Source organism: Cinclus cinclus, chromosome 15 (genome assembly GCF_963662255.1).
Source record: "Cinclus cinclus chromosome 15, bCinCin1.1, whole genome shotgun sequence".
Lineage (NCBI taxonomy): Eukaryota > Metazoa > Chordata > Aves > Passeriformes > Cinclidae > Cinclus > Cinclus cinclus.
In genome coordinates, this window is record NC_085060.1 from 11561611 (window position 1) to 11574042 (window position 12432).

The window sequence follows — 12432 nt, forward strand, 5'->3', positions numbered from 1 at the left end:
AATATATTTGCTCTTCCTGAACCATGCAGGAATCTCAGAGACTCCCAGGAGAAATAAGTGCCATCTAGAATGGGTCTTGCATTAAGCAAGTACATGATTTTATTCTGCACTTGTACATACTTCAAGGAAAATATCTCAATACAACCAGGAAAGTTGGAGTCCATTTCCCATGTGTTTGCTCACAAGTCTCCCTTGCATGCTGAAAAGGTGAATTATAAAAATTCAACAAAATCCCAAGCCTGGAATGGATTCCTGTCAAGGGCTTGGGAAAACTACCACAAGAATGCAAAGCTGCCAATCTACAGTCATTAACTCCAGATCTGTGCACTCTAGGGTCACCCAACTACAGATACATGATCCAAATGAAGCAAATGAGAGCATTACTACCGAATTAGTGAAGTGACAGTATTTGTGAGAAATTTACTACATCTCAAACCACTGACTCACCATCGGACATGGACTCTGGAGAAGCACATACCCACTCCCCAGAAGAGGTATTAGAAGAGTCCTTTTAAGCTTTCTGGTGTCAGTGGTGAGATCTGAAGCCTGCATTGCTCCATATTCTATGGTCTTGAAATCATCAAGGGACCACGATAATACTTTCAAAAGGGTCTTGCAGTCAGATCACACAGATTCAAGGTTTGAGTTTTGAGATTCTTAACACAAGACAGATCACTGCCACGTACAACAATCAGCAGCCTTGACATCTCTAGAGTAAGCGCTCTTGCTCCTGGCTTGAGCTTCTGGACATTACTGTTATTTAAAGAGTTATTAACAACAAAAGGGAACACAGTTCAATGAGACTGATAGCTAATGAATGCACATTTCATTTATACTAATGCAAATAATTATAGAAGCACTTGAAACAGATCACTAGAAGCAAAACACAACGGCCCACATCAATAATAAGCTTTTAGCGGTTATGGAATCCTGAATATAATATAGCTGCTTTCTGACACGATTCCTATTGTTATTATTCATTTCCTTGGACAGCATTTGAACATGCTGCAGAGGCTACATCACAAAGCCAGGGCTGGATGTGTGCTGCACTTTTTCCTTGGTGCATGCCTTTGCCACATTACACACTCTGTGCATGATACCATCTACTCACACCGATTTCAATCCTTTACTGGCTTTGTCTTCCTTCGGGGGGGGGGAAGTGCTGTTGTTTTTATAGCTTGTGCCAAAGCCTGGCAAGCTGAAAAACTATCTGTATCTACGTTTGACAGTCAGCTTCCTCCTTGGAAACACCAACTGCTTTGCAGAGAGGATGGTCTCTGCCAGGCTCAGATGTCTCATCCCTGGGAGGTGACCTGGGGACCAGACTTGTTCTAAACAATGGGCACAACTCAGGGCTGCACAGCAAAGCACATGGCTGTGAAAATAAGATCTATGTGAACTGATCTGAATGACTTCTAATACTGCACAAACCCAGTCACCTTGCAATCTTAAAATAATTCAGTTTTTCATTACATTAATATAGATATTGAGAAACTACCTTCAGATCCAGGTGTCACTCTGGGACTAAGTAGACCACAAGCACCAATGAAGGCATTAATTCCTAGAGATGCCTTCTTCAGAAGTTAACTATAGGGAATGGTAGATACATATTTAGCAGACATGGAGCCCTCCCTAACCTCTTCATTTTCTGTGATACTTTTCTTTTACCTAGGATATACAAAATTCCTACGGAGCTTTTTTCCTACAACATATGTACAGCATGTTTTAAATACACAGTTATTTCACCCAGTAAGATCACATAAAACTTTAAAATCTCCATCCCTCAAATCTCTTTAGAAATAAGTAAGCATGTACTGAATTTAATTAAAAAGCTCTAAAGAACTCTTTTGAGTTACTCTCCCTTTGATTTTTTTTTTTCTAGTGGATTTCTGGCTTTTACTAAAGGGGCACAGAAAATGCCATGCAATTCAAGTGTGGGCCACAGTGTCATTTTCCCAAGCACAAATCCATTTCCAAGGTTCTCAGTTGTATTTTCCCTGTGTAATGCCCAGGTGTAAGATCCTACTCCACTGAACAAATAGTGGATGATGCCATCACTCTGTCTAACTTAGTACTGGGCTGGTAGGAGGAAGATTCACTTTCTGATGGAAGTCCCTGCCCTTTCCTATGTGTTCAACCTTCTGAAGACCTTGACTACAGCACCCTTCAGGGCTAACATAAGAAACCCACCATTAGGACTAAGGATACATTATATGATATGGCTCAAATTTACACAGAACAGTCTTTGAAGTTTGATGACTACACCCACATTACAGAAGAAGCAAAAGCTCTGCCTATCTGGCATTTAAAAAATTTCTGCAATCACATACCTTGTATTTTGCAGCACCTAAAATACTTTAGCTACTAGTAGGGTATGTAAAGTCACTGCTGAGCTGCCACAGTTTGAGGCAATACTCAAGGAGCAGCAGGCAAATGGAGATGAAACAGCTTGTTAGCCAGCAGATTGCAGAATTCACACTTTTGTTAGGAGGAGCTGTGGTGAGTCAGCAGGAGCATCAGCCCCTAACTTCCATCAGTTGGCCTGACCAAACCTGTCCTCTGACAGCTGAGTGCAATATTCTCCCTGCTGGGAGGAACTACACTCATCTGAAAAGATACTCTTTCTTGGCTTGCTCGAACGTCCAGTATAATCCCCTGCCAATAATTACATTATTACTTTGCTCTGTGCAATCTATGAGTTGCACGTTGCCATGACCAGAGTTGTACACTGCTTTCACTGAGGTTATCTGGAGGCAAAATTGATCTGAAGGCAAAATTTGACCCTCTTTACATCATGTTGGGAGATAGGGCATACATGATGAACGCTACCATACCTATAGTTCATTTATATTTTATTAGATAGCCCTTTTAAATTCAAAGTTTCTGATAAAATTCTAACATAAAAGTAGACAGAGATTCTCCCTTTTTTTACTTTCATTATGGATGTTATAGAAGAAGCTAAGTTTGGAGGAGTCTGTAGTCAGTGGATTTCAAGAGACTGGAGGATGCCACAGGATTATGATGAATCTAATTTTTTTCCTTAGCTGCCCTGCCCAGGCTGTACAGTGGAGCTGTGCAGTGTTATTTTAAATGACCTCTCTCTCTCCAGTACAGAGCTTTCCTTAGCTAAATTATTATGCTTCTTAGGTAAAAAAAAAATAAATAAATTATTAGGTATAAAACAGGTATCTTCCATAAAAGAAATATTGAAGGCCTACATCATCTAACCTTTCTATAAATTTCTTTCATGGAATCTCTCAGCAAAGAAATGAAAAGTAATTGTAACTTTATGCTGCCTAAGGGATTTTCCATACTCAGAGCTAGGTTTTTGCTTCATGTTACTGCTGTAAGTGAAACCAGTAGGGCCATGTTCAGAACAGAAGTTTGGGTCTTTACCTCTGGAGTAACTGACCAGATCACTTATTTTGGTCTACATTTACACAAAACAAACTGACAGTTCCAGACTGACTACCTCAGACCCCACAAATCTACTACATACTCAAGTAAATACCCACAAAGATACAAGCAATTTTTTTCAGAACTTGCTTTGTAAACTGGATTAACCCACCATCTGCTAGGAAGCCAATGATCTAATTTAATTTATTCTTATCTACCTTCTGTGTAAGCACAGCTTGTCAACTCCGGTGCTACATGTTTGGCAGAATGTGAATAAGAGCCTTGGCTCCAGTGCAAAAGAGACACTCAGTAGTGAGGAGACATCCAAAAAGTCCTGTGCATTAAGGACTTAGTACCTGTGAGATGAACTTCAAAGGACAAAATTCCTGCAAATATGAAGCCCCTCCAAATTGCTGACCTCCACTAAAGGCTTCTGTTTAGCTTTCTCTGCTGTTTTACAGAATCTCAGTAGACCATCCCCCCGATGTCCAGACTTCAGAAGAGCTGTTATAGAATGTGTATCAGCAGACTACTCTTTCTGCACCTGCTCTAAGTGCCAGAAAATTATTTGTTTCTGTAACTACTAGCAGGTCCTGCTTATAAAACTGGATTTCACTGTGGTGTGAAGCAACAGATGCATCAGTGTCAGTTCCAGTAAAGGTGAATTAATGAGAAAAATACCTGGACACAAGAGCCAGAACCAAAGTCCTGATCCTAACCTTCAGAAGAGGTGATCTTCTGTAAGCACATTTTAGAAATAAAATACAATTTCATTCTGCTGTAAACTGTTTCAGAATTTGAGACTTTTAATATTTGATTCAGCCTTCAGAAACTTTTTTAAAATCCATATGGAAGTGATAAATTGTTTTGATCATCTATGGCATTTAATGAAATAAGGACTTCTTCCATGTATTTGTTATAGCCATCTTAACTCTCAGCACTCTCCTCTTTCTCACGAAGTCTTCTCTTTATACCTAACATATTTTTATACCTGAAAATACAAATATACCCCCCTCCTAGAGGGATGATGGTTTCATTTTTCACTACTGAGTCATATTTTATATTTAGGAACAAACAAAACCTAGTCTTGGGCAGCAGTAAATGTTTCTTTCCTGAACACTTAGATTTGTGACAGTATCAAGCTCCTCAGTAAGATCCAGGAGAGCAGACACCACAATTCCCAGCTGAGAGATCCTGATGTATCTGTCGCAGTGAGAGTTCTCCCGATAAGGAATTCAATGGCATTTCAGGGTTATGCATCTGTAGCACAAGGTTTGCATAACCCTGAAAACACCTAGTGCTCTTTTACTATACCATTATATTATTCCGTGTACAGCAGTGTATTTTTCCCTTGATCCCTCTCTGCATAATTCCATTTTTGCTACTGTTATACATTGTCTAAAGCAATGCAACCAGTGTTATAAATCTATGCACTGAGATACATATGTCCTTAAAATTTGGCCTGGCCTTTTCCCATGTTGAAACCATCACTTCTCTCCCTTGTACACGGAGTGAGAAATGACAGGTCACAGTGTCAGGCAGCACAGAGGCTTTGACTTCCTTACCCTCCATGTGAATATAATTTAATACCCAACACCCACCTGCAGAGCCTACTCATAAATAGTGATAATATCCTGAAGGATAGGGACGACTTCATATTCATACTTGAGAATTCATTTGTATATAAAACAGTCATTGCTAGTCAGGGATGGTTAAATCCAAGAACATGAGATGCAATTTTCAGAGGCACTGAACATTTGCATCACCTGCTGAAATCAATAGGAACAGTAGGAGTTCAGCACCTTTGATCAATAGGACCAGTGATTTGCAAGTCCAAATCAGCTGCTGATAAAATGGTAAAGTATCATGGAAGAAAAATCCTACTCACTAATGGGCTAAAAATAACTACTAAATGAGCAGCCACAGCACCCATTGTATTGGCCTTAAAGGAAATGATGTGCTGTTCCAAAAAACCAAAAGAAATACTACATTTCTTATTCTATCCCTTGTATTTGCCTAATTTACTCTTAAATTTTTTGTCAAGACTCTCAGGCAGACCAGGAACTGCTGGTGGAGCTGCTGCAGCCCCCCATGCATTGGTGAGAGGCACCAACATCACCTCCCTGAGGTGTGTCCCAACTGCTCACCTGCCTCACTGCCACTTTGTGGGCAAATTCAACAACCGTGCCCCAGATTTACTACTTACGTTTCTCAATACATAGGAAAAGAGAAAATGAAAAATAAAAGTATGTAGGACGTTTTCCATAGACAATTTACAATTACATCTCCAACAGTCTGAAGACCAAACATGCACTTTATGAAATAAATTTTTTTGGGAGTAACTACTATAACTTCAGAACTTATTCACAGAAATTACTCCTATTGAAGTGAAAATATGTGTTTTTCTCGATAAACTAGATATTTTCAATAAATCTGCTGTTACACAACCACCAACAGTGTTCTATAATTTCCTTACTGTCCATATAATAGTCAAATTTATTTCAGAAAGGCCAAATAGTAAACACAGTGATTATAGGCCACAAGAGGATTAATGGAGAAATAGTAATTTTTTAAACTGAGTAGTAGTTCTAAGGAGAGAAAATACAGAAGAATTACATGTTCTTATGTAAAAGCTTTGCTATTGAGTCTCACTGATAAGAGGGAAAGGTTGAAAAATAAAAGAACAAAAACATTTTCCTAGTTTACCTTTTGATTGAAAAGAAATCACAGCTTCGAGCACTCTGGCACAGGTCTCAGTTCATTATAAATATAAGAGCCACTTGTAAATTTTGATCTGGAATAAGCTTCATGTCTCTAAGACTTTGGAGATGATCTGACTTGAGGCTGAGATTTTGGTGTCTTTTTAAAAGTTAACGTGTAACTCAAGTATTAAATGGAAGTGAAAAATACTTGAAAAATAACTTTTGAGTTCTTAGATTATGAGAAGAAAAAGCTTGATGTTAAATTTGATCAACACTCATTTGGCCTGAAATTGTAGTTCATGGTAAGTGTTAATATAGGCTATGCCAAAAAATACAACGATGAAAACAATTTTGTATTTTAAAAGTCTCCCTTATTTTTCCAGTAACAACTGCTGAGCTGATCAGGGGTTAAGTTTGGTCCTGAAATTAAAATGAGCTTTGTTTTACAATGTGAGCCCATGTCTGTGGTGATTGTTCAAACACAACTTCCTCTGACTGGAAGAAAACCTGATGGAGTGAGGGATCAGAATCATGGTGAGCAAAGAGAAAAGACTTGGGGGAGTGAATTTGAACTTCAGAGTGTTACATAAAGCCTGAATTTCTATATTCAACTACTCGTAACACACACATTTAAATTTTTGATGTGAAAACATATGCAAATGTGCAACCCAACAGAGCCAGTGAACTATGTAAACAGTTTATACGCTATGATTCAAACCCAGCAAAAGGGAAAGAACTAAGGTATCTGAGTCATTAGAAGAGACCAGCGATGGGCAGAAGCAAATTCACTTGGAATAAGCTAATACTACCTGAATCTGCAGGAAAGCTTATGCAATTCAAAGATTTCTGGGGAAAACAAGAAGAAATAATGGCATCCTGAAAATTTTCCTGAATTAGAACTGCTGGTTCAAAAAGTTAATTTTTTTCCACAGAAAACATAAATAGTAATAATTTATAAAATGCAAAGACATCTCCATTTTACCTACTTCTGCCTAACTAAAGAAAACATGCTACACCCTCGTGTTACCAAGATATGATAAACATACACATCTGTAGCAGAGTCACACAGAGATCTTTAATTCATGGTGACAAGGAGTGCTTCCAGCCTTCTCAGGCTGATGACATATACCAGTATATCCCTAGAAAGTTACAGAAATTTCAGTGGCAGACTGAAATCTAAACAGGGATGAAAGAGACAGTGCTTCATCCAGATAAAATCTAAATGGTGTGGGTGGGATAAAATGTGTAGCAAACAGATGAGGCTGCAAAAATGATACAGCCAGTCTTGACTGAGGGCATATGCTTGCCAGCTGTTATGTAAATCTGCAATTAATGGAGCTTATGAGATCCTCAGGTGCTTTCAAATCATCATGCACCAGAAATGCTCAAATCTGCTTTCCCATATACATTAGGTGAGGTGCTAGGAAAATATCCCTCCTGATGAGCATCTTGCTGACAATAACCAAAACTCTGTCATTGTGGGACCAAAGAAAACTTCAGAGGGAAACAAGAAATAATTGAAATCTTAATAATTTTCACTGTAGATACATTTATTCATCGAGTACAGAAAATCATTGACCATTTATCAGTTTGGTGGTGTCTGTACTAGTATCTCTGTCAAGTTTTACCAAGTATGAACTGCACTCTTTCAGGCAAACTTGGAATTATTCCCATTCAAGCTATAGGGCATCAAGAATACTCAGGCTCCTGCCACCTCTGAACTGCCATCTAAAACAACAGTCTGAGGGTGTGTGTGAGATGGCAAAAATGAATTAGATTTCCCTATGTTTACAGTCACATTCTTAAATTCTACACAGAGAATGTTCTTTAATATTTTCAACTCAGACTGAAAGCCCAATGCAATAATTAAAGTTCAGGCTAAATGTTATGTAGGAAATCACAAAGAACTGCTCTCCTATGTATGTCTGTAACCACACTGAATTCAAGCCATCTCCAATATACCTGTCCTCCAAAGAAAACCCAAAAACAAACCCCAAATCTGAGGAAGCCATTCTATCTACTCTGATAAACCTGTCCAACGTATTTTGCTAATAAAAAAGTTGGTACCACATAACCCATTTTTTAAACACAAATTCAATAAAGGCATAAAAAGAAATCTATCTTAGACAACATAGTACAAAATTATTTTTAGAGCTAGTTGTCATTCTAGGAGATGATATAGCAATTAGGAGGAAAATCATGTAAGATTTAAATGGTGATGAGACCGAAGAAATTTACTATGGGTAGCAAGGGAAAACACAATTAAACATTACCAGTCTTTCCAAATAATTCTTTAAGAGCAGCAATGTTGTAAGGCATAATATGAAAATCAAACATTTAAGAAAATATCACAGTAATTAAAATCAGTAGGAGTCCTCTCTGCTAGTATAAACATGTAATCTTGAATAATATTTCTCTGTTAGGCAGCATGAAGGTTAACAGAGTTAGAAAGTTAATGAGAATTCTATGTTCAACCTTTAACCAATCCAGTGTTTTGTCTGCCAGGATTTAAAAAGCAGCAATGGCAGATATTATTAGTAAAATGTGATTTGTATTGGTGTAAAGCAAGCAAGATGACAGAGCAGAGGAGGTAAAAGAAAACTCAGCAGAGGAAAGGATCAGGGCTTACCGATGACATAGGCGAGCAACAGTGCCAGGGTCACTGTGATAGCAGTGGCACTCAGAGCTGTGCACTTCCAGTTGCAACACCTGTAAGGTTTATTAAAAGTGAAGGCAGGTCTGGAAAAGGTACTTCTAGGAAGAGGCCTAGGAGGTGGAGAGTAAACAGTATTGGATGTTAAAGGATAATTCTGACTGGCTGCGCTGAAGATAGCTGAAGACCCAGATCCATGTTTAAACAGGAAATGCCTACAAAGAGAAGACAAAGAATGATGTTGTAAAACTATATAAGCACTGCATAGTAAGTACTGCATATAGCCACAGAAAATATCAAAGACAGGAAAACATGTATTTGTATACCCTCTGCAAGTTTTTTAACCACGCCACAAGATGTCCAGCAATGTTTTTAGTGAAACAACACACCATAATTAAACTGTGAGCTAATTTCCCCATGTTTAGAAAGCAATGTTGAGGGAAGGATGTTTCTTAGTAGAGTACTGGGATCCTCCAAGATGAGCAGCCTCTGTGTGCCCTTACTCAGGTGTGACAGAGACATGGGAACTGTTGCCAGCAGTATCCCCTCCATCCACACCTGGCAGGTTTATTCACTGGAATACCCAAAAAATGCTAAAGCCAGTGTCACTGTGAACATTTATTTTTTACCGTGGAATATAGGAAATAATAGTAATAGTAATAGTAATAATAATAATAATAATAATAATAATAATAATAATAATAATAAAGTGACTACTCAGTCACCTTATTTACAAGGATCATCCATTCTGAAGAACTGTAGTTAATATATAGGTGAGCATATTTTCTTTATTGTTCTTAATTGAGCTACTTTGAGAGTAGTTTTTCTTCAAATGCTTTTGTCTACTGCAGTGATTCTCAAACACACTAAGAAAGAATTCATTTGGAGACCTATTTCAGCATACTTTGCAGGACTGATTGACTTCAAGAAAAAATAGTAAAGACTTACATTAGCACAAAAAATAAGATACAAAAATGTGCCTTGCAGAACAGGCTCTGGTGCAGAAGTATAGAGTAGTTCTTTATAGGAGGAAGGATGGCTTTTCAGGACTGGCAAGGGCTCTCCAAGAGAACTTAGGAAAGGTTATTTAATGTTGAACAATAACTTACTGTGATGTGTGCTCAGAAACTGTGGGGAAAAAAAAGAGCTAGTTCAGGGCACACCAAATACATATTGTTTTGGAAATACCAGCTCTCTTTGGTCCTTTTTGCCTTTATTTTATCTAAGGGAGCAAGCTTCTTCAGTGCCCTCTTTTCTGATGGGTTCACCTCTAAAACTCATGCCACAGCATGCACCCAAAGGAGTTTAGAGCATCTTGGTGTTCCTCTGTCTCAAGCTGAGAAAGCAAGTGACATGGTCCAGAATCTTCCCAGTGGCAAATGTGCCTTTACACCTTTGGCAAGACACAAGATGAGTTTTTGAATGCATATATGGATCAATCAATCCATGCTGGGAGAATTTCTTTGACAAATTCACAGTGGGACGTATGCAGGATCAAACACTCAGGAGTATGAAACATTGTTATACTGTGACATTTGACTTTAAGAATATTGTAAATACATGTTCCTGAAATGGTAATTGCTAAAATGGTATAATGAGTATGGTATTATGTATTTCCATTATAAGATTTTAAAAGAAAGGTTACAGTTTTCAAAATGCCAGATTACAGAAAATAAAAAGGTATTACAGAGCAGTTTTATCTTTTAAAGAGCCCTTCAGTTACATAAAAAATAAAGGAAATTAGAATACAGGTTAGCTTGCATTGCAGTTTACAGGGCCTGTGTATCAGTAGTCTTATGAATAAACCACAAGAATTAAATCTGAGTATTAATTACTTCTGCTTCATGATTATTACCCAAATGAGCTGCACTCAGACAGAACTGGACATCTGACCCTGACTGTGTACAGCATCCTGGCAGTGCATCAGACAACACATTCTAATTTTCCTTCCCACTGACTTCCACAGCTGTAGATACACACATTAGAAAGACAGCATAGCTCTCCACATTGTAATGTTACCTCTATTTTAGTTCAAAAATTATAAACTCATATACAGTAAAATAATAAATTCAAATGAAGTAATGTAACTGTTTGCAGGACTATTTAAACCTGCTTCCTTCCTATCAGGCCATGAGAGTACAGCTGGTTATTTTGGATTCAATGTTTTGTTGTCACACATGAAAGCTTTTGAAAGTATGAGAAGTTTTTTCTCAGTCAGCAGTTAACAAGATACACAGCCACTTAGAATTTTGGTAGGAAAAAATGTCATGGCAAAATTCCTACTGATATTCAGGGAAATAGAAGCAAAATCACCACATAAAATAAGACATGTTATTAGATACAAGCCTATACATAGGAGAAGTATGTATGCATGTATGAACACACACACATATATATAAATATTACAAATATAAAAAGTCAATTGTTTTTTACATGTTTTAATTCAAGGCATAATGGCAAAAACCTACTTATTTGATAATTTCTCATTTAAATTTTTTGGAAATTACAGCAAAAGGGTCTGATACTGGCAGCAATGATCGTCCTTTATGGTGTGTAACTCAAACGTATCAGAGATAAAGGGAAGAAAATACTGAACAGAAAATTGTTATTATTAAGGCTCTAACAACCTGCAATCGATAGCTAGGAACAATTTCATACTCTTGAACAGGAATTTATAACAGAGGATTGATGATAAAGTGCTAGTGTGCAAAGTCACTTCTCTATTAGGAGAAGGGTACAGAGAACCTGGATGCAGCTCACTCTCTTTTGGACAGATGGCTCCAGTCACACAGAGGAGAATCTAACTTGCTCTAATTTGTAATAAAACTGAGATTCTGAAGCAATGGTACACTGAAATTGAGCTACCAGTGAAATAATGCTGAGAAAATGTTTAAAAAACCCAATTGTTTACAACTTCCATTTTTGGGAGCGCATACTGAGTACTCAAAGACATTTCTATATAATTTGAAAAACCACGGTGGCACAAAGACAAATTTCCAAAGCCAGACTGTGACTATGTTCTCATAAACTCAAATGACTCCTCATCTGTCTGAGCACACCATGGTTCCCAAAGGATGGGACATGCTAAATGTTGCTATCAATTCCATACAATCAGGCTCTCTTTCTAAAGAGCAAAATAATAAAACCTGCAGTTCAAAAGTTTAGATGTGACTGCAGCCTGATGTGTGCTTTAATATTTGATCTAAGAGAAGAACTAAGGCCTGTGGTGTTTTTTTTTTTCTTTATTTGGCAAACCGAGAGCACAAGAAAAATCAGAGAATTTATTAGAGTGATTGATAACACCACTCCTTCCAAGTGGAGAAAAATTAAATGTTCACAAAAACATGAAAAACATCCATAAAGAAGATGGCAATATTCTCTTATAACAATATAGGACATACTCTGTAAGGCATTTATTGGTGAAATAAGTCACTTAATATTATTACACTGATGACTCCAATACATATATAAATATTAAAAGCTTGCTAACAACTTCACATATAGAAGAGGCAGTTGCAAAGCATGCCCTCTTTGAGGTAACCACAATATCAGTTCGGCTGTTCATCCCTGCAAAGTGTAAGACTTTTGAACTTTGAATCCTCTCAAGAGAAGTTAAATGAAAGAAAAAGATCCCACCAGGACCAGAGCAGCAAGGGAAGCAGCAGAAGCCCCAGCGAGGTT

At 37.6% G+C, this 12432-nt stretch overlaps 1 protein-coding gene across 2 annotated transcripts in view; it reads right to left on the reverse strand.

The window, feature by feature from the left end:
* Positions 1-12432, reverse strand: part of TENM1 (teneurin transmembrane protein 1) — a 237586-nt gene that overhangs the window by 131644 nt on the left and 93510 nt on the right. For both annotated transcript variants that reach the window (XM_062503122.1, XM_062503121.1), the window contains exon 4: positions 8728-8966. In XM_062503122.1, coding sequence (XP_062359106.1) covers positions 8728-8966 — 239 coding nt within the window. The remainder of the gene's footprint in view (positions 1-8727; positions 8967-12432) is intronic.